The 23,330-nt window shown below is 41.0% G+C and overlaps 1 protein-coding gene across 3 annotated transcripts in view; it reads right to left on the reverse strand.

Annotated features, from left to right (window-relative positions):
* The window catches only part of PARM1 (prostate androgen-regulated mucin-like protein 1), a 77,453-nt gene extending 59,615 nt beyond the window's left edge, over positions 1 to 17,838 (reverse strand). For all 3 annotated transcript variants that reach the window (XR_012880602.1, XM_075849783.1, XM_075849785.1), the window contains exon 1: positions 17,597 to 17,838. Coding sequence is in view for 2 of the 3 variants with exons in the window: in XM_075849783.1 (XP_075705898.1) it covers positions 17,597 to 17,669 (73 nt within the window). In the remaining variant the exon portion in view is untranslated. The remainder of the gene's footprint in view (positions 1 to 17,596) is intronic.
* Between the last annotated feature and the right edge of the window lie 5,492 nt (positions 17,839 to 23,330).

Here is a 23,330-nt window from a genome sequence, read left to right on the forward strand (position 1 = left end):
TGGCCTAGCAGAATCGGGATACATTGTTGGACTAATCTGTCTACATTTTTCAAGTATGTCAGATATGGGAAAGTTTCATGTTACAAAAATAAGCTCTGCTGATCTTGCTTTTAAATTTTCTGTCATTGGAAAATTCCCAGTAAAAGTCATGACTCATTTAAATAGATTTATATGTAAAATGATAATATTTGAGTTAAAAGCAGAGATATAAAATGTAGGTCAACGCTTAGACCCAGCATATATTTGTGGGCTTTTATCATGTGACAGCACATCCACTGAGATGTGATTGTCGGATAACGTTCTGTGTAATGCAGCAAGCAGGATGTGTGTGGGACATGCAAGATCTTGTGATCGACCACAACAAAAGCCCTGCACCTGCCACATACAGTGACAGCTATTCATACACCGCTCTGAATGGCGTAGAAGCTGCAGAATCCTCTATCTCTGGACTAAATGTAAATAGACCTTGGCCATAAGAAGCATTTTTTGTTGTTGTTGCTGTTTTTCTATTTTAACCTTGTATTATTCCAATGACTCAGGCTTTTTAAATGAAAAAGAAGAATGTGACATAAATGATAATACTGTTATATACATGGGCGTAGGTAGGATTTTGTCAAGGGGGGTTAAATGGTATGGTAATGAATATGTGGCACGCACCGACATAAAAAATAGATGAACACGAACTCAATAGACACAATCACTATCCTCATTATAATGTGAATAAATAATGCCACTGTACAGTGTATGTAGATTGTGATGACATGTACACATAACTAATGCCACCATACAGTGCACATACTGTACACATAAATAATGCTGCAATACAGTACACAAAAAAAACGCCCATAGTACTACAACCAGTATCCCCATTAACAGCACATCAGAGTACACCCGTGAATAGCCTCATCATAGCCCCATATAAACAGTGCCCCCTTCCACACACAATAGTGCCAGCAGAGTACCCCCATAAGTAATAGTATCAGAAGAGTACCCCCTCCACACACAAAAGTGCCAGCAAAGTGCATTGGTATTATCTGTGGAGGTCTAGATCAATAAATGGGTTCAAGTGTCACTATGATTTTGTTTTATTAAAAGGTTTTTTTTCATAGGATATGCCATAAATGTCTAATAAGTGGGGGTGAAGGGAAGTGGCTAATGGTCTTTGCCTGGATGTGGCTGCCACTGGTTGCCTCGTCTGGCAGAACAGAAACTGTATAAATCTGTATTCAGTGAGGTCCCCCTAGTGGCAGCTGCAGGCATCCAGAATTTTAGAATTTTACACTATGGTTGTGAAAAGGGATATGTTACCATTCCCCTTCTCAAAGGGGCGTGTCCCTACAAAGTCTTGCTTTGTTAGCACTGATTGGACATTGTCAGTCTATGAATTGACACACCCCCAACTGGTAACACCCAGCTATCAATTTATTCATAAACTTCTAGAATGAGTAACAGAAAAAGTTGATCCAGAATTGTTATTTCATGAGGAATACAATTATTTCTTAAAACAAACATGTCAGGAGAGGTGATTAAACCCTTCACGACATGTGATATAACTGTACCTCACAGTCGCCATGGGGGAGTATACAGCGTGCTCACCGGCTGAGCCCCTCCATACTCAGCGGGTGTCAGCTGTATCTTACAGCCGACACCTTACTGCATTGACCCGGGATCGGAAATAACTCTAATCCTGGGAGTTTAACCACTTAGATGCCATGGTCAATGTAAAGCTGGTAAATGGAGGAAATAAACTGCAATACATATTATTACATACGTATTGCAGTGCATTGTACCAGCAATAAATCAAGCACTTTTTCAAGCCCCCTAGGAGGATTGGAAATAAATATAAAAAACAGTTAAATAAACATTTTAATAATGTACAAAGAATATTAAAATTTAAAAAAAGAAACTTTTAAAATGTTTCCCCTTATGTAATATAAAAAAGTAAACTATATAATTGGTATGTCACGTCGTATTATTTAACCCCTTCCCGCCGCAGCCCTTTTTCAGATTTTCATTTTCGTTTTTTCCTCCCCACATTCCTAAAGCCATAACTTTTTTATTTTTCCGTCGATATAGTCCTATGAAGGCTTGATTTTTGCGGGAAGAGTTGTAGTTTTTCGTAGCACCATTTATTGTGCCATATAATGTACTAGGAAACAGGAAAAAAATAAGTGTGGGGTAGAAAATGAAAAAAACAGCGATTCCTCCATTGTTTTTTGCGCGTCGTTTTTATGGAGTTCGCTGTGCAATTAAAACAACATGTTAGCTTTATTCTGCGGGTCAATACGATTACGGCGATACCAAATATGTATAGTTTTTTCTATATATTACTACTTTTACAAGTAAAAACCTAAGTGTAAAAAAGAAAATTTATTTTGTGTCGCCAAATTCCGAGAGCCACAACTTTTTCATTGTTCCGTCGATTAAGTGGTATGAGGGCTTATTTTTTGCGGGCTAAGCTGTCGTTTTTACTGATACCATTTTGGGGTACCTGCAACGTTTTAATTATTTCACTTTTTATTTCATTTTTTGTGGGAGATCAGGTGACCAAAAAATAGACATTCTGGCGTTTACAATTTTTTTTATGGCGTTCACCGTGCGGGTTAAATAATGATATATTGTAATAGTTCAGACTTTTACGAACGGGGTGATACCAATTATGTTTATTTAAAAAAAACATGTTACTATGAAAATAGGAAAAGGGTTTTTTTTTTTACTTAAAATTTTTTTATTGTTTTTTTTACATAAAAAAAACTTTATTTTACTAATTTTTACTTTTTTTTATTAGTCCCCCTAGGGGACTTCAACCAGCGATCATTAGATCACTTGCACTATGTACTGCAATACTAATGTATTGCAGTATATCGTGATTCTGACAGGCAACTATTAAGCCCTTAATAGGAGCAGAAAGATAGCGGACCTGGGGGCCTTCATTAGGCCCCCAGGCAGCCATAGCAACTATCGCCCGCCCCCCCCCCCGCGATTGCGTTGCGGGGGGCGCGATGAGCTGTTAGAGGGGGTCGCCCCTCTTTCTAACGATTTAAATGCTGCGGTCGCTATTGACCGCGGCATTTAACGAGTTAAACGAGCGATGCTGCTTGTTACTCTGAAGTGTCGGCTGTGACAAATAGCCGACACCTGCATCGTATGGAGCGGGTTCACTCTTTGAGCCCGTTCCATACTTCCCCATACTTCCCCTACCCGACTTTGGCGTATGGATACGTCAAATGTCGGGAAGGGGTTAACCCACCGGATGAACACCGTAGGAATAAAAAAAAATCACAATGCCGGAATTGCTGTTTTTTGGTCACCTGGCTTTCCCAAAAAAAGGAATAAAAAGTTGTATATACCGCAAAATTGTACCAATAAAACTACAGCGCGGTCTGCAAAAAACAAGCCATTAAGCCATTAACAGCAAAGTAAAAAAGTTACGGGTCTCGGAAAATGGTAACACAAAATAATATTTTTTTTTAACAAATTGTTTTATCTTTGCAAAAGTAGTACATCATAAAGAAAAATTAGGTATCGCCGTAATCGTATTGACCTGTAGAATAAAGTTAACATGTCATTTTTATAGCATGGTGAACGCCGTAACAACGAAACCCAAAAAACAATGTAGGAATCACAGTTTTTTTTCCCACCCCACAAATCATTTTTTTTTTCAGTTTCCCATGACATCATATGGTAAATTAAAAACTACAATCACTTACTTAAGATTTTCTACTGGTTAACATAAAATACACAGAGCAACGTGCATTTAGAATTTCCAGTGCATTACTATCTGATGAAATGGCAATGCCTCCTATGGCCAATATTTACTATACTTACTATGGAAGAATATAGCATCACATTGGGTGACTTGTTTAGCCCTATTTTTACTTCATGTGTGATCTACTAATCCTATTTGAATGATGTAGTTGACAAGTTTACTCTTACGTTTATCCTCTAGCAGTGAACAGTATAAAACATCACACATGGCCACCTTTTCCATGACCTTTCAGCAACTCATCCTCACTTACTGTTTACATAAGACTTAGGGCTTATTTAGACGAACGTGATATACGTCCATGCAACGCACATGATTTTCACACGCCACATGGACCTATGTTAGTCTATGGGGCTGTGCTGACTGTGTCCGCTGCGTAAAACTCACGACATGTCCGGTCATAGATTTCCGCTAGAATTTCTGCCAGTTTTGGCGTAAATTATAGTAAATCCATTGGGCCGTAATTAGCCTCTCTCCCTTCCGCTAAACTCTGACCCTTTTTTAAAAAGAGGTGAGAGCAGTGGAAACAACCCATAGGTCGCATTTTTTGCTTTGGGCCATTTGCTACATTTCTATGCCAGAAAATTGGTGGAAAAGCATTTGGATTTCCCGCTTTGGATTTCGTCTTTTTTAGTGTATTTCTGTGCCAAAAATACCAGAAAACTGGCCCATGGCCACTGCATTTTTAAAGGGGTTGTTTCTTTAAAGAGGCTCTGTCACCAGATTTTGCAACCCCGATCTGCTATTGCAGCAGATAGGCGCTGCAATGTAGATTACAGTAACGTTTTTATTTTTAAAAAACGAGCATTTTTGGCCAAGTTATGACCATTTTTGTATTTATGCAAATGAGGCTTGCAAAAGTACAACTGGGCGTGTTTAAAGTAAAAGTACAACTGGGCGTGTATTATGTGCGTACATCGGGGCGTGTTTACTACTTTTACTAGCTGGGCTTTCTGACGAGAAGTATCATCCACTTCTCTTCAGAACGCCCAGCTTCTGGCAGTGCAGACACAGCGTGTTCTCGAGAAATCACGCTGTGTCGTCACTCACAGGTCCTGCATCGTGTCGGACGAGCGAGGACACATCGGCACCAGAGGCTACAGATGATTCTGCAGCAGCATCGGCGTTTGCAGGTAAATCGATGTAGCTACTTACCTGCAAACGCTGATGCTGCTGCAGAATCAACTGTAGCCTCTGGTGCCGAGGTGTCCTCGCTCGTCTGACACGATGCAGGACCTGTGAGTGACGTCACAGCGTGATCTCTCGAGAACACGGCTGTGTCTGCACTGCCAGAAGCTGGGCTTTCTGAAGAGAAGTGGATGATACTTCTCGTCAGAACGCCCAGCTAGTAAAAGTAGTAAAAACGCCCCGATGTACGCACATAATACACGCCCAGTTGTACTTTTACTTTTCAACACGCCCAGTTGTACTTTTGCAAGCCTCATTTGCATAAATACAAAAATGGTCATAACTTGGCCAAAAATGCTCGTTTTTTAAAAATAAAAACGTTACTGTAATCTACATTGCAGCGCCGATCTGCTGCAATAGCAGATAGGGGTTGCAAAATCTGGTGACAGAGCCTCTTTAAACAAATTTGAACTGAACTTTGAGACAGCAATTGCAATTTGCAGTAATAACTCTTAAAAAGCCAAGGATTTCCGCCTATAAAAGAAAGAACCTGATAAAATGACTCCTCATGATTATGGAAATTTATACATTGCAATATGAAATTTCTCAATACTCTTGGACGCAGTTGTTTATAGCAGTGTTTCCTTAAAGCGCTGATGGGATCATTAGTCAATGCAGCCAGAAGAAAAGGACGCTTATCTCCAATGTAACTCTAAGGGTATGTGCACACACACTAATTACGTCCGTAATTGACGGATGTATTTCGGCCGCAAGTCCCGGACCGAACACAGTGCAGGGAGCCGGGCTCCTATCATCATACTTATGTACGATGCTAGGAGTCCCAGCCTCGCTGCAGGACAACTGTCCCGTACTGTAAACATGTTTTCAGTACGGGACAGTTGTTCTGCAGCGAGGCAGGGACTCCTAGCATCGTACATAAGTATGATGCTAGGAGCCCGGCTCCCTGCACTGTGTTCGGTCCGGTACTTGCGGCCGAAATACGTCCGTCAATTACGGACGTAATTAGTGTGTGTGCACATACCCTCATTATAAGTGAAGCTACTCAAGGAAGTTGCTCAACAATATTGCAATAAGTCAGGTAATGATTGTTAAATAAATCAGGGGATTTCTCTTACAATAGTCACAGAGGTAAAAATTATTATGGCTTTATATAACAAAATACGACAGAAGGAGCGCAACATAACCCAAGTGGCCACATCCCCAAATAATTACTAGTATAACAAAAAACGTCACTAAAACACCACAAAATTGCCTCAAAAACGGCACAAACCAAAACACAGTTGTGTTTAGTGCATTTTATTTTGTACTATAGACTTTAATTCAACATCTGGCCGCACTAAAGGAGGCAAAAACAAAAACCTTGAAAAGCTCACAAAAACGCTGCAAAATGCTGTGTGTTAATCCAGCCTTAAAAGGGCTATCCTGTTTTTAAATATTATATTTTTATCAATTGTTTCCCCAATGTATGCCACTTATTGTAGTGGCCACCAGCATTACTTACCCGCCAATAGTCGTGACCGCAGACCTGTGAGCTCTTGCCCGCATCTCCCACCTCTGAGACGTCGGTACACAAGACTGTCCTCAGCTGCTGCTGTGCATAGGGTGCACCAAGATAATGTCCCCCATCCTATCCCAGCATACCAGGAACTACAAAAAGGACTCTGCCCTATTCCTCCTTGCCTGAGCGTTGTTGTATCTGCCCATGTTCGTTATTGCAAATGGTCCCTTAGTTGTATCCTGTTTTCCCATACCCTGTATCCCATATCCAGTAATTGTGTTTGTTCTAGTGCGAAGTGTCTACTCCGCCACTAGTCTGCTACGTCGAGTGTTTGTCAAATTATCTATCCAGGTACTCTTGTCCTAGAGACTGTTTGGCCAGATGCTACTCCGCTATGGTGAAGCGGCCTAGTGGGTCCACAAACCCTAGAGTCGTGACACTTACTAATATATGTTATGTCTTGAAGATGCACAATTTTTCGGTTTTGTAATGTAGTCACGTTACCACTTCCCCGCTGTCTCTGCCCCATATCAGTGACGTTTCGCATTACCATCATGTGCCGCTTTCCCGGCATTCATAGGAATGAGAAAACGAAACGTCACTGATCACGTGACGTTTCCTCTTCTCCTATGAACAAAACATCACATCTTATGTGACTTTTTTGGCTCCTTCAGAAATGTCCCATGTTGGTAAGTTCACAGGTCATGAGACGTTTCTCCCTGATGCAATACACTCCACTCCGAATGAAACGTCACAGGGGAGTGATCCAAGCAAATCTAGTTTGTGCTCATTTTCCATGTAGACAGGGGGAGGGACATTTACTAGGAGGCAGGGGGCGATGCGAACTCGGAGAAGGTAGGGAAATTCCTAGAAAAGAGACCTGGCATGAGGAATCATGGGAGACTTAGTATTTAGAAGAAATCGCCCAATTCAGGGTAACAGGGATTGTAAGGAAGAGTGTAGCGAGGCAGTGGGAAATACTGTGAGTTGCAGGAACTGAAATAGAAAACTATTCAGGAGGAACCTGTGAATAACTGTTAGGCCGGACTCACACGAGCGTGTGCGTTTTGCGCGCGCAAAAGGTCCATAACAGCTCCGTGTGTCAGCAGCGTGTGATGCGTGGCTGTGTGATTTTCGCTCAGCCGCCATCATTATGACACTCTGCTTTTCTGTTTTCATTCATAGTTTTGACTACTGTAGCACGCATCACGCGCGGCACACGGAAGTGCGTCCGTGTGCCGTGCGCGGTTTTCAAGCACCCATTGACTTCAATGGGTGCGTAATGCGTGAAAAACTGACAAATATAGGACATGCCGTGAGTTTTACGCAGCGGACATACGCTGCGTGAAAATCACTGACAGTCTGAACGGCCCCATTGACTAACATAGGTCCGTGCGAGGCGCGTGAAAATCACGCGCGTTGCACCGACGTATTTTACGTTCGTCTGAATAAGCCCTTACTGCAATACTTTTGTTCTTTTTTTTTCAATTCACCCCTATAGGTAAAGGGGATTTTTTTTTTAAATGATAAGATAATAATAACATTGTACAAATAGCAATTCTCAATATTATATGACAAGATTTTGTAAACATTTGAATATATTTCCTTTTGTAACGCAGATTTCTCCTGCTTTCAGTCCATACCTGTGCATGTGACCATGGCAACCAATCGCTGGCCACAACAGCGATGTTACTATTTGTGACACGCCAACAGGGTTTTGCTGCCACGGTCATGCCATTGTGCAGCAATGACAAGGATACGTGGTGGGGGTCCCGTTAACCTGCGGCTCCAAATTACTAATGTTCGTTAAAAGTTTGTACCAGTATAAAAAAAAGTTTTAGGAGTCGGAAAACCCTTTTAATGATCAGACACAGTATTTTAGCATGCACGAGTTTAACAGCTATAACGCTTTTATTTGTTAGGCTACTCAAATTTGTTTTTTAGGGTGTTTTTGCAACAGAAAAGGCAATGTGTTATTAGTGATAGAGAGGGGAAAACTAGTAATACATTTTTTTTTTCATTAGCACACCTATGATTTTTGTGCCCCTATAGTCTCCAAAAATGCCTTACCTTTATTTGAATATATATTATATCAAGTACAGAATATCTAAGGTAGGCCCAGAATTTTACAAGGTAGAAGCAGTTCCTTAGCACTTCTGCCTTCCTTTGAGGATCACCGATATTCAGGCCCCATACATAAGGCACCATGATAAAGTTCCAAACAGTGCTTGCCGGATGAAACACATGGTGGTCATTATGGGGTTAAACGTCAACTAAAACTGGTGAGTAAAGAAGCCACAGTAAACTTGAAGTTTTGCGTTATTCTCCACACCAAACCCCAGCACGCAACCAGTAAAACAAGTGCTGCCAAAACCAGTTTTGTGACAAACAACTATTGACAGTCCACCAGGGACTTGGTTATTCTCAGTAAACTATGTAAGCATGGCTGCTGCTGAAAGTAAATGACGTAATCATGATATGGATGGCGCATATTTCCTGCTGGCTACACAATAGTCCGTCTTTTGCCTCAGGTGCTATAGGGCAGGGGGGCGGGTTGGGAAGGCAAGTCAGAGCACAGTCCATGGAAGAACATAATAAGTTACATTTTTTACAATAATGGTAAAGAGTTACAGGTGTAGCAGAGCTAATTGTCTCATTTAACTCTTTGAAGCTGCATTGTTTGAGTTAAATAAGAGTCTGAGTTACGGCCCTATTACACGGTCCGATATTGGGCTGTGAAAACGAGTGCCGATCTACGAGACAGCTCGTTGATCGGCGGTCGTTTGCTCCTTTCACAAGGAGCTATGATCAGTAATGTATGGAGACGAGCGAACATTACTATGATCATTAATCTCTTTACATTTCCATCTTGTCAGCAGCACACGGGGAGATGTGCTGCCGACAACGACAATATTTAATGCTGCATAAATGAGCAGATCAGACGATGGGCGACCGTTTACCTGGTCATTGGCCTGTGTAAAAGGGCCTTAACCCCTTAAGGACACGGCCAATTTTAGCCTTGAGGACAGAGCAATTTTTTTTACATTTCCCTCTTTGCATCCCGACGCTCATAACGCTTTTATTTTTTGTACGACATAGTTGTATGAGACATTGTTTTTTGCGGCACGAGTTGTACTTTATGTACGTACCATTTTTTGGTACAAATACATTATCGTTTAATTTCTATAAATTTTTAATTAGATTAAAATGAAGAAAAAAAGCAGTTGCGCAGCAGTTTTAATATTTTTTTTTTTTACACCATACACCGATCATCATAAATAATGGTATACATTTGTTGTACACGTTGTTACGGTCGTGGCGATACCAAATATGTCTATATTATTTCATGTTTTGGGACTTATATTTTAAAAAGTTTATTTATTATAAAAAATGTGTGTTTCTCTGTATTTTTTTGACTTTTTATTTATTTATTTACCATTATTTTTTTTTTACATTCATTTAACTTTTTTTGTTAATCCCATAAAGGGATTTATCATTTTGATTTTTATTTTGTAACTGTGATGTACTGGCATAGATCTATATGCCAGTACATTAGCCTGTTACTGATCGTACACAGGCAGTTGTTAGGACATACCTCAGTATGCCCTAACAACAGGAAATATGTTCAGACAGCCCTGGGGTCCTTCACTGGACCCTGGGCTGTCTGGCCATACGAGTTGTGGGCTTTGATCGCGTCACAGTTATATTCTGTGACGCGATCAATGTGCAGTCCCCTCTCTTTGAACGCCGCGATCAGCTGTCATCGCGGCGTTCAAAGGGTTAACAGCGGAGAGAAGATGTTTCTCTCCTCTCCGCTGTCAGAGCGGGGCCGTGGCTGTGTATTACAGCCGTTGCCCCGCTCTCGATCGCACACACAGAGACGGCAGGGACGGCTGTCACACAGGACGAGTATGCTCGTCCTAATGCGCGAAGTGCTCGCCGCTCAGGACGAGCATACTCGTCCTGTGTCGGCAACCAGTTAAAGAAGATCTGTCACAAGTTCAGTAATGCCCTATCTGCTAGCTAATCTAATAGGCGATGTCACACTGATAATGCTGGTAAAATTGTGTCCCAAAAAGTCTAGTATTTTAAAAGTTATGAGCTTTTTTCTAAATATGCAAATTAGGCTATACTAGACAAGTGGGTGTCAACAGCAGCGATTCTCCTGAAGAGGAGCTACCTCACAGCCTCTGACGCTGTCCTATCAGCATGAAGCTGCTTCACACTGTGAGACACTGAGGCTGCACTAGACAAGTGTGTGTCAACACCAGCGATTCTCCTGGAGTGGAGCTACCTCACAGCCTCTGACACTGTCCTATCAGCATGAAGCTGCTTCACACAGTGTGGGAGACTGAGGCTGCACTAGACAAGTGGGTGTCAACACCAGCGATTCTCCTGAGGTGGCGCTACCTCACAGCCTCTGACACTGTCCTATCAGCATGAAGCTGCTTCACTCAGTGTGAGAGACTGAGGCTACACTAGACAAGTGGGTGTCAACAGCAGCGATTCTCCTGATGTGGAGCTGCCTCACAGCCTCTGACGCTGTCCTATCAGCATGAAGCTGCTTCACACAGTATGAGAGACTGAGGCTGCACTAGACAAGTGGACGTCAACACCAGCGATTCTCCTGAGGTGGAGCTACCTCACAGCCTCTGACGCTGTCCTATCAGCATGAAGCTGCTTCACACAGTGTGAGAGACTGAGGCTACACTAGACAAGTGGGTGTCAACACCAGCGATTCTCCTGAGGTGGAGCTACCTCACAGCCTCTGACACTGTCCTATCAGCATGAAGCTGCTTCACACTGTGTGAGAGACTGAGGCTGGAGGGAAGGGGGCTCAGTTCAAATAGCCATATCTCCGGCTATGGACCACCTAGAACAGTGGAATATGAAAGAGGAGCTTCTAATCTTTTCAATACAGTTGGGGCTGAGGGATCTCAAAGTATACCAGACAAATTTTTGCCAAAAGGACACTGTTTTGGCACATTTGACCATGGGCAAGTCCCCACTTATGCCACGACAGTACACTACAACCGTATTGTGAATCGAGCCTTAAGGGTATGTTCACACGCACTGTTTTCAGATGTAATTCGGGCGTTTTACGCCTTGAATTACACCTGAAAAAACAGCTCCATTACGCCTACAAACATCTGCCCATTGCTTTCAATGGGTTTTACGATGTACTGTTCCCACGAGGAGTAATTTTACACGTCGCTGTCAAAAGACGGCGCGTAAAAAGACGCCCGCATCAAAGAAGTGCATGTCACTTCTTGGGACGTTTTTGACTCCATTGAAAAACAGCTTCAATAACGTCCGTAAAATACGCCGCAAAAAACGCGAGTAGTTACATAAACGTCTGAAAATCAGGGGCTGTTTTCAGGCGAAAACAGCTCAGTAATTTCAGACGTATTTTGCTACTGTGTGTGAACATACCCTAAGGGTACATACACAAAGGGGCGGAAAATTCAATTGGAAATACAGCTTCAGTAATTCACCATAGATTCACAGCGCTTCTACAGCAAATTTCAATTGTTAAACAGTTTGCTGTGGATTTTGTTGCAGTTTTCACCGCAAATTTCACCTCTATCATTAAAAAAAATTAAATCCGCAGTGAAAATACGTAATTTAAAATAAAAATCCGCACCACAGGTTGATTTACATGCAGAAATTTTCCGCAATGTGTGGATGGAATTTGTAAAACTGTAATTTACTTTTCTGCTACTGTAATATGCTCCAAATCCAGACGGAAAATCTGCAGCATATCCGTCACGTGTGAACATACCCTAAAGGTTTTTTCTGTGTTTTATAACAAGTAATATCTCAGGACTTAAAAATGTAAAGATAAAATCATCCCTGCTACAGCTACAGCAACCATGGAATACCCCCCAACTATCAATCAGGGTGCATGTCCCTCTTGGCTGACATAACCGACTCTTTCCTGTAAGGAGTCATGGAGAGTGTTAAAGAGGCTCTGTCACCAGATTTTGCAACCCCTATCTGCTATTGCAGCAGATAGGCGCTGCAATGTAGATTACAGTAACGTTTTTATTTTTAAAAAACGAGCATTTTTGGGCAAGTTATGACCATTTTCGTATTTATGGAAATGAGGCTTGCAAATGTACAACTGGGCGTGTTTAAAAGTAAAAGTCCAAGTGGGCGTGTATTATGTGCGTACATCGGGGCGTGTTTACTACTTTTACTAGCTGGGCTTTCTGATGAGAAGTATCATCCACTTCTCTTCACAACGCCCAGCTTCTGGCAGTGCAGATCTGTGACGTCACTCACAGGTCCTGCATCGTGTCGGCCACATCGGCACCAGAGGCTACAGATGATTCTGCAGCAGCATCAGCATTTGCAGGTAAGTAGCTACATGGACTTACCTGCAAACGCCGATGCTGCTGCAGAATCATCTGTAGCCTCTGGTGCCGACACGATGCAGGACCTGTGAGTGACGTCACAGATCTGCACTGCCAGAAGCTGGGCGTTCTGAAGAGAAGTGGATGATACTTCTCATCAGAACGCCCAGCTAGTAAAAGTAGTAAACACGCCCCGATGTACGCACATAATACACGCCCAGTTGTACTTTTGCAAGCCTCATTTGCATAAATACGAAAATGGTCATAACTTGGCCAAAAATGCTCGTTTTTTAAAAATAAAAACGTTACTGTAATCTACATTGCAGCGCCTATCTGCTGCAATAGCAGATAGGGGTTGCAAAATCTGGTGACAGAGCCTCTTTAAGTAAAGCCTAGACAAGAACTAGCTGTTAGGGTATGTGCACACACACTAATTACGTCCGAACACAGTGCAGGGAGCCGGGCTCCTAGCATCATACTTATGTTTGATGCTAGGAGTCCCTGCCTCGCTGCAGGACAACTGTCCCGTACTGAAAACATGATTACAGTACGGGACAGTTGTCCTGCAGCGAGGCAGGGAGTCCTAGCATCGTACATAACTATGATGCTAGGAGCCCGGCTCCCTGCACTGTGTTCGGTCCGGTACTTGCGGCCGAAATACGTCCGTCAATTACGGACGTAATTAGTGTGTGTGCACATACCCTTAAATATAACTCAAATCATCAGTAATATTCTCTCCATAGTGTCCTCACCGACCCAACACAACACAAAGAGTGGCAGGACAACACATACTGGCACCGGCGGGGTCTATCCTCTAGAAGGCCATTATTACAAATATGCTGCTTTTGGTATTTAATATCCCACACGTACATGATTAATGAATGTTCCCGTCTAAAGTTACCGTGAGAACTGCTAAATAATCTAATAAAGAAGGCAATTCCCATGACAGGGTGGGAAAATCCCAGATCATTTCTAAATGTCATTTATGTTCTAAAATGCTCCAAATAATTATTTTTTAGAAAAAACAATCTAAGGATGAACATTTTACAAACTTTTCCGACGTCATACAATGATCTCTCCTGCCCCAATGTTCACATATAATATTTTGTTACAATAATTTTTAGATTACTGGTGTCAATCACATCAATAAATTTATAGTATATCATTTTACTCGAGTTTAACCTTAAAGCAGATCTTTCATTAGACTATGCTGACCTATATTAGGGCAGCATAGTATGGAGGGAGGTTCGCTCTCCTATTAGCCAAAACGGTACAAAAAAAATATGGCATTTGGCTTATAGGAGCTTTTAAAGAATACAGCAAACTCATAGTGATGCGTCCGGTGTATTCATGAGGAGAGCGCCCCCGCCCTTTCTTACCAGTAATTGATGGCTGACTGCTATGTATCTGCATACACAGCAGCCTGTCAATCACTGTCATTAGCAGCTTAGTCTCATGATAGATCCAATATGAAGAATTTTAACAGATATGAAAAATACTGTTTTATGTAATACTATGAGAAATGAAAAAAAAAAAATACTATATACTATAAGAAAAGAAGGGCACTATATATCTATTGCAAGCTGTTGATGTGGGCACTATATATCTAAGGGAAGCTATTTGTCAACCCACCAATGATGCCCTTGATGAATCTGAACTAGAAGGCAGCGATACGCGTGGGGAAACTTTTCCAAACTGCAGTTTTTCTTTTGTCATGTATATGCTTACATTTATTTTCTTTACATATATTTATAAGAATATAGTTTTTCTTTTCTGTCACACTGCTTTTTGCTTTAAAGTGGCAGTAATATGTCAGTAGTTTTGATCAGTAAGGGTCCGAGCACTGAGACCCCCACCGATCACTAAAACAAAGCGAAAGAAGCCCTCGAGTGAGCGCTGAGCCACTTTGTTTCTGATCGGCTTTTCTCGGAGAGCTGATGTAACAGTGTACGGACTCAATAAAAAGTCTATGGGCTCGTACACAAATCGCTCGGCTTTCCGGAAAAAAAAGCCAATCAGAAACTAAGTGGCTCAGCGCTCACCTGAGCGCTTCTTTCGCTTCGTTTTAGCGATTGGTGGGGGTCTCAGTTATGTACAAAACAGCGCTGTTTGTATGTTGTGTTGCACTTTGGACACTTTACATGCTGGTTGCAGATGTAGGGGAGGATTATATTAACACCATTGTTGCTATATTTATTTGTGGCAGTGGCTACATTTTTCTTATCATAGCCTCTCCTATACACAACTAGTTCCTCTTTTATATAGTACTTATTTTTAGCATGTGATATGACTATATGTATTTCCTTGCAGTATATTTATAGCACTTATTGCTGTGTATATTGTCTGTATATATTATTGACCCATATCTATTTTCCAACACTGTATCATATGTTTAAACTGCAGCAGGTTCAGTTTCATATTGTGTGGACTTTGGTCTTTTGTTGTTTTTTTGATATTTAGATATAATAAAACTTGTATATTTTAAACTTTGAGTGTGTGCTTCCAATAATATGTTTCTTTTGTGTACAATGTTGCAGTTATGTGCTGTTGTTATAATAAAGCTCTTCACACACGTGCCCCAGTGAGAATATATTCTCACCATCATAATGAAAAACTAACAATTGCAGCGTTTTAGGCAGCAAAGACTTTCCTATAAACCAATCCTCTTCCAGTGAACGTTTTATATCACAGTCCATAGACCTCATGGTAGGAGAATCTATTAAATGCAACCCCCCCCCCCCCTCTGCTTGTAAGGTTGAAGGTTCGTATAGATAGAGATTTACAATGTTTCAAATCATAAACAGAATCCTAGCACCTAAAAGATATATAGTGCCTATGTCAATACCTTACAATAGATATATAGTCCCCATGCCATTAGCTTACAATAGATATATAGTGCACATGCCATTAGCTTACAATAGATATATAGTGACCATGTCAATAGCTTACCATATATATAGTCCCCATGTCAATACCTTTACAATAGATGTCTAATGCCCATGCCATTAGCTTACAATACATATATAGTGTCCATGTCAAAAGCTTACAATAGATATATAGTCCCCCTGTCAATACCTTACAATAGATGTATAATGCCCATCTCAATACCTTACAGTACATATATAATGCCCATGCCAATAGCTTACAATAGATATATAATGCCCATGTCAATAGCTTACAATAGATATATAATGCCCATGTCAATAGCTTACAATAGATATATAATGCCCATGTCATTAGCTTACAATAGATATATAGTGCACATGTCAATAGCTTACAATAGATCTATAATACCCATGTCAATACCTTACAGTAGATCTATAATACCCATGTTATTAGCTTACAATAGATATATAGTTCCCATTTCAATAGCTTACAATAGATATATAATGCCCATGTCAATAGCTTACAATAGATATATAGTCACCATGTCAATACCTTACAGTAGATATATAGTCCCCATGTCAATAGCTTACAGTAGATATATAATGCCCATGTCATTAGCTTACAATAGATATATAGTGCACATGTCAATAGCTTACAATAGATCTATAATACCCATGTCAATACCTTACAGTAGATCTATAATACCCATGTTATTAGCTTACAATAGATATATAGTTCCCATTTCAATAGCTTACAATAGATATATAGTGCCTATAACAATAGCTTACAATAGATATATAGTCCCCATTCCTTTAGCTTACAATAGATATATAGTCCCCATGTCATTAGCTTACAATAGATATATAATACCCATGTCATTAGCTTACAGTAGATATATAATACCCATGTTATTAGCTTACAATAGATATATAATACCCATGTCATTAGCTTACAGTAGATATATAATACCCATGTTATTAGCTTACAATAGATATATAATACCCGTCATTAGCTTACAGTAGATATATAGTGCCTATAGCAATAGCTTACAATACATATATAGTGCCAATGTCAATAGGTTACAGTAGATATATAGTGCCTGTAACAATAGCTTACAATACATATATAGTGCCCATATCAATAGGTTACAGCAGATATATAGTGCCTGTAACAATAGCTTACAATACATATATAGTGCCCATGTCAATAGCTTACAGTAGATATATAATGCCTGTAACAATAGATTACAATATATATATAGTGCCCATAGGCACTATATATCTATCATATATATAGCTCTGCTACATCTAACAAGCTCTCACCGTGTTATCTATGGTTTTCCATAGTAAATGCACCACTTTCTGTGGAAATGCAACTACTACTGATCTTCTGATGTGTCACAGGTTCAATTTTTCAGCTTGGAAAACAACCAATTCCAAAAATAAAGGGGACATCGAGCACCCAAGCTCCGTTATCAGACTTATTGGAGTTCTGTGACCACCACTGCGTGATATCGTTTCCCCATTCGTTGTCACTTTTAGGTAAATTACCCCTTTAACTGATAGAAACAGTTCAATGATAAATGGAGCTCTGCAACATCTAATCATAACTTTCTATAAACAACTAGTGTACTTATTGTTTTGTTGTATACACCGATGTAGCAGAGCTGAATTTGTTGACTGAACTATCTTTTCAGTTACAGTTATCATAATTCGGTAGATTGACCTACAATCTCGTATAAAATCGCCGATAACATAGTGAGCACTGCTACATCTGTACATAATCGTGCATATGTATATATTTATAAAGATCTCATAGGATTACAATGTACAGCGGCCCTATCCGAGTCCACCGATGGCAGGCTATGACCGGCGACCACCTGTTCCCTTCACAAGGCAGGTTGATCAGCAGAGGAGGGTGATACAGCACCCAGCACATTACCTGTAAAGAGCAGAAGACAAGCCACCAATGCGCTCCACTGTAGCGGGGACCCCGCACTCCGCTTTACGCCCATGCTGTATTAATAGCCCAGAGATCGATAAGAGGGGATCGGGCGATGTTGTCCTGGCAGCACTAGAGGATCAGCAGCGGTGCTGAAGCTAAGAGCGACTGTCCCTGATACATCGGGAGCAGGTGCCTCACAACCTATGAGCGATCTCTCATCTGTTGTCCATGTTCCTTCTCCTTCCTAGACCCGCCCGCCCGCACCTTCCCACGCCTCTCCCGCACCTTCCCACGCCTCTCCCGCAACCCTGAACTGAAGAGTCACTGCATACAGCGCGACAGTGACCGGCCCCACAGCGACACCTACTGGACATTGCGCTGCATCCCTGCTGCCTGCGGCAAAAAGTTACTAATATGTCTATCATCTGTTCTCATAAGCTCATATGGGTTTTCCTATGGTAAGGTCTTTTGACATGTAGGTGTTGTCTATGATAATTGGTAATATGTATGATCAGTTCTACCAATGGAAACCTTATTGTAGATAATCAATTCCATTGATACGCAAATCTCGAATCGGACTATTCAGTTCCACCAACTCTATTCTATTCAGTTATTTTTGTTGTTTACTGGCCAAAGAAAGGCAATTGCATTATTTACTCCCACAGGTGTTTAAGGACACGGCCAATCTTGGCCTTGAGGACAGAACAGTTTTTTTTATATTTCCCTCTTTGCATCCCGACGCTCATAACTTTTTTAATTTTTTTGTACGACGTAGTTGTATGAGACTTAGTTTTTTGCGGGACGAGTTGCACTTTAAGTAGGTACCATTTTTTGGTACAAATACATTATCGTTTCATTTATATAAATTTTTATTTTGGCGAAAATGCAGAAAAAAAGCAGTTCCGCTGCAGTTTTAATATTTCTTTTTTTATACCATACACCGATCATCATAAATAATGTTATACATTTGTTGTACAGGTTGTTACGGTCGTTACGGATACCTAATATGTCTATATTATTTCATGTTTTCGGACTTATATTTTAAAAAGTTTATTTATTATAAAAAATGTGTATTTGTGTCTTTTTTGTAACTTTTTTTTATTTCTCATAATTTTTTTTTTACATTCATTTAACATTTTTTTTTAAACCCATAAAGGGATTTTTCATTTTCAGTTTGATTTTGTAACTGTAATGTACTGGCATATATCTATATGCTAGTACATTAGCCTGTTACTGATTGTACACAGGCAGTTGTTAGGGCAGATCTCAGTATGCCCTAACAACAGGAAATATGTTCAGACAGCCCTGGGGTCCTTCAATGGACCCTGGGCTGTCTGGACATACAAGTTATGGGCTTTGATCGCATCACAGAGATTTTCCGTGACGCAAGCAATGTGCAGTCCCCCCTCCTTGAACGCCGCGATCAGCTTTTATCGCAGCATTCAAGGGGTTAACGGCGGAGAGAGGATGTTTCTCTTCTGTTAGAGCGGGGCCGAGACTGTGTATTACAGCCGTTGCCCCGCTCTCAATTGCGCGCAGAGACGGCTGTCACATAGGACGAGACTGTCAGCAGCAGATGGTTATTCCTATCACAGAGTGGTGTGACAGTCTCCTCTACTGCGGAGGAGACTGTCAGCAAGATTGTATGGGGACGATGGAGGAGACTGTCAGCAAGATTGTATGGTGATGCGTCCCCACCCGATCTTGCTGACAGTCTCCTCCATCATCACCACCCAATCTTGCTGACCGTCTCCTCCATCATCACCACCTAATCTTGCTGACCGTCTCCTCCATCATCACCACCCAATCTTGCTGACAGTCTCCTCCAGTATCACCATACAATCCTGCTAACAGTCTCCTCCAACATCACCTTACAATCCTGCTGACCGTCTCCTCCAACATCACCATACAATCCTGCTGACAGTCTCCTCCAGCATCACCATACTAACCTGCTGACAGTCTCCTCCAGCATCACCACCCAGGATTGTATGGTGACACTTGAGGAAACTGTCAGCAGTATTGGGTGGTGATCCTGGAGGAGACTGTCAGCAGGATGGAGGGATAAAGACATTTAGCAGGAGAGGCATGAAAAATGTGCAAAAAAAAAACGTGTCAAATATACGCCGTGTGAACCTGTCAACTGAAAAGTCATTCACTTCACTTTCATCATTCTAAGGGTATGTTCACACGCAGTGTTTTCAGACGTTTTTTGTCCCTGAAAAACGGCTGAAAAAATCTGAAGCAGTTTTTTTACACTGACATTTTCCAAAAACGGCACGTAAAAAGACGCCCGCCAAAAAGAAGTGCATGTCACTTCTTGGGACGTTTTTGGAGCCGTTTTTCATTGACTCTATAGAAAAACAACTCCAAAAACGGCCGTAAAAAACGCCGCCAAAAACGCGAGTTTGATTAAAAAATCAGGAGCTGTTTTGCCTTTGTTTAGTAAGCGTGTGAACATACCCTTAGCCTTTTGTTTTGGTGTGTCCTATAGCTTCTGCGAGCTGCATTTCAACAATTATACCCAAAGTGGCAGCCGGACACTGCTTAGCAATTTGAAGACACCTTTTCCTGGCTTGTGGGAGGGGGGGGGGGGGGTGAGATTCCCTCCCACATTTACGGCTGCTGTGAGTCAGGTTCCTTTGCCTTATTCACCTTGCTGTAATTCTGGGAAGTGCTCCCTCTGGTGGCCAACATAGGAAAACATGTCAAATTATTATTTCATTTTTAATACTTTCCACCATGTAATAGAAATAAGTAACTTACTTTTTTTTTAAAAAAAGGTTTAATTCGGTTTAATTTGCGACACATTCCCTTTAAAATCTGCTCTCAGGGTTTACATTGAATGGAAAAGCTTAAAGGGATTTTCTCATCAGGATTGTCTCATCTGCTCACAGGGACCTGCTCCAGGCAAATAGCTGATTTTACCAAGGGAAGTCACGGGCAGCCAGGCATCTTTGTAATACAAGGAAAGCTCAAGTCCGCCAGGACCGAAACCCCTCGTTCAGAGCAGACCCACCTATAAGATGTCCATATGCCTTAATAGGGCATGTGAACAGCGGTTATCTTCATAAAACAACCCCTATCAACACTACACCAGCTCATTCAATTTATCCCTACAGTATCTTGGGTATGAAATTCCAGAAATATGAAAGGAGCATTAAGCTAAGATAAGTGGCATATAAAAATGCAGGTTTTCAAATATTTAATATGTATGTAAATGTGCTCTGTTATCATTAATGTAATCTTTTTCATTTGATTCCTGTATAATAGGATGGAACCGGTTCTACCTGCCAAAGAGTATAACTCTTATATTTCATGTAACCAATAGGCAAAGGGTTTGCTATGACGCCCTTGGAGAGAGGGGGACCAGCTCCGGTAGGTCCCACCCTCTTTTCTCATGGGTGGCGAGAATCTGCGCAGGATTCCCCTCTCCTGAGTAACTGGATTTTTAGAAAACAAGTGAGTTGGGAATTGTCCCAAATGTCATGGAAAGGACATGGAGGAAGAAAACAATAAGGAGTACTAAGAACCTAGGTTATCACGTTATATTGTAGTGCGATATAAAGCCTAATGTATCCCTATGGGGTTCATGGAATATCAAAATCAAAATCGCAAATCACAATATCAATAAATCCCCATTGGGTTCCATTAATATCACATGAAATATAACATGATATTGCAATACAATAAAAAAAAAATCTTCAAAAAGAAGGCTCCTTCACTTATTTGCAGAAAATTGCATGCGATTTGGCATATTCTAGACATCGCATGCGATGCGGAACCCCAGCCTGAAGTGCAGTTCACACTGTACCTTTCAGTTTCTTTTCTCTGAACTTACAAGTTGTAAGCTAGAAAAGGAAACCAGGCTAAATTTAGTCCTCTGTCATTCTCGCTGACACCTATTTGCTATAAGATTACTTATCATCATTGCTTCTATTTGCAGTTACTTGTTTTACTGTTTGGAGACATTAGCAACTGAAAAGTAAAACTTGTCGCCACATAAGATTTATTGAAACCTTCTAGTAGAGATGTGGCTCGAGGTACAATATTAACCTGTTAAATGGGGTTTCCTGTTTTATAGTAATACTGTATAAGTGAAAAGTTCAACAACGTTTTTATATACAGTATTTTTCGGACTATAAGACGCACCTGACTATAAGATGCACCCAGGTTTTAGACAACAAAATATTGGAAAAAAATAAATTTTTTACTACTTTTACAGAGCAAAAACTATTTGTTAAAAAAAATTATTTGTTCTGTTTCACCACATTCTGAGAGCCATTTTTTTGGTACATACGACTTTTTTTTATCACTTTTTATTTCATTCCTTTTTTTTATTTTTTACATTGTGCTTGGCGAAAAATGGGAAAAGGTTTTTTTTTTTAACTTTAATATTTTTTGACACCCCTGAAAATGTATTTTTTTTTTACACATTTTATTAGCTCCCCTAGGGGTCTTGAACCAGCGATCATTAGATCGCTGGTACAATACACTGCAATACATGGATGAGTTACGGAAACAGCGTAACTCGCTGAGCTACGCTGTTTCCGTAACTCCCATAGTAGAGATTGGCAGTTACAGAAGCAGTGTAGCATGCTACGCTGTTTCAATAACTACTATTCAGTTCTATGGGAGTTATGGAAACAGAGTAGCTCAGCAAGTAACGCTGTTTCCGTAACTCGACCATGTACGCTGTTTTCTGAGCATACCGAGTTCTGTAAACAGCGTAGCTTGCGGTGCTTTGTTGTTTCCTTAACTCCCATTCACTTCTCTGGGAGTTGCGGAAACAGCGTAGCTCAGCGTTCACTCGGCTATTTCCGTAACTGCCGACCACCTAACCAGGAAGTGGCCGGGAGATAGCGGAGCGAGTAAGATAGAACGGGGTTTAGGGGGCTCCGTTCTAGAGATAGGTGCGGGTCCCAGAGGAGGGACCCGCATCTATCTGACATTTATGACATATTCTGTGGATATGCCATAAATGTCCTTCATGGGAAAACCCTATAAATGCCACCCAATATTGACCACGGCATTTAACTAGTTAAACGGCCAGGAACAGCGCCATCGCTGTTCCTGGCCGTTAGAGCAGCATGTCAGCTGTAAAACACAGCTGACAGCTGCAGTGTATGGAGCGGGTTCAGCGGCACATCATGGGTCGGGAAGGGGTTAAGTAAGAAGCGGTTAGGGTGCCCGGCGCTGCCGGGTCCCTTGACTGCCGACTATAAGATGCAGGGACTTTTTAGCAAGATTTATTCTAGCTAAAAACTGTGTTTTATGGTCCGAAAAATACGGTACCTTGGGGCAGATTTGTTATGACTGTCATTTCGCATACCAGTCTTAAACAGAAGAGCGTTGGAGTAAAATGCGCCAAATTTATTAAGAGGTGCCTGCTATGAGTGGGCGTAGATTTGTGCCATAATGTCTGTGAATTTCTGGCTTAAATTATGTTAAATCTGTCAGACTGATGGTGTCCCTAACCTTGCCCACTTTTCTAAAGTGGTGACAGTAGTGAAAAGTCGCACATTTTAGCGCAATTATGACATGCGCCAAAGTTTGTGACTTTTCAAAACAAGAAAACTGGCGTAAAAAGTTTAAGAAATTCCCCCCTATGACTTTCAATTCCTCACCATTTTCAAGATATTAGTTTGCTGTTAGTGAATGAGAACAGGAGTAGATATGTACAAGTTTGCAGCCTGTGAACATAAACAAGAATGTTCTCATTCACTAACAGCAA

The sequence above is a fragment of the Rhinoderma darwinii genome, chromosome 1, assembly GCF_050947455.1.
Source record: "Rhinoderma darwinii isolate aRhiDar2 chromosome 1, aRhiDar2.hap1, whole genome shotgun sequence".
Lineage (NCBI taxonomy): Eukaryota > Metazoa > Chordata > Amphibia > Anura > Rhinodermatidae > Rhinoderma > Rhinoderma darwinii.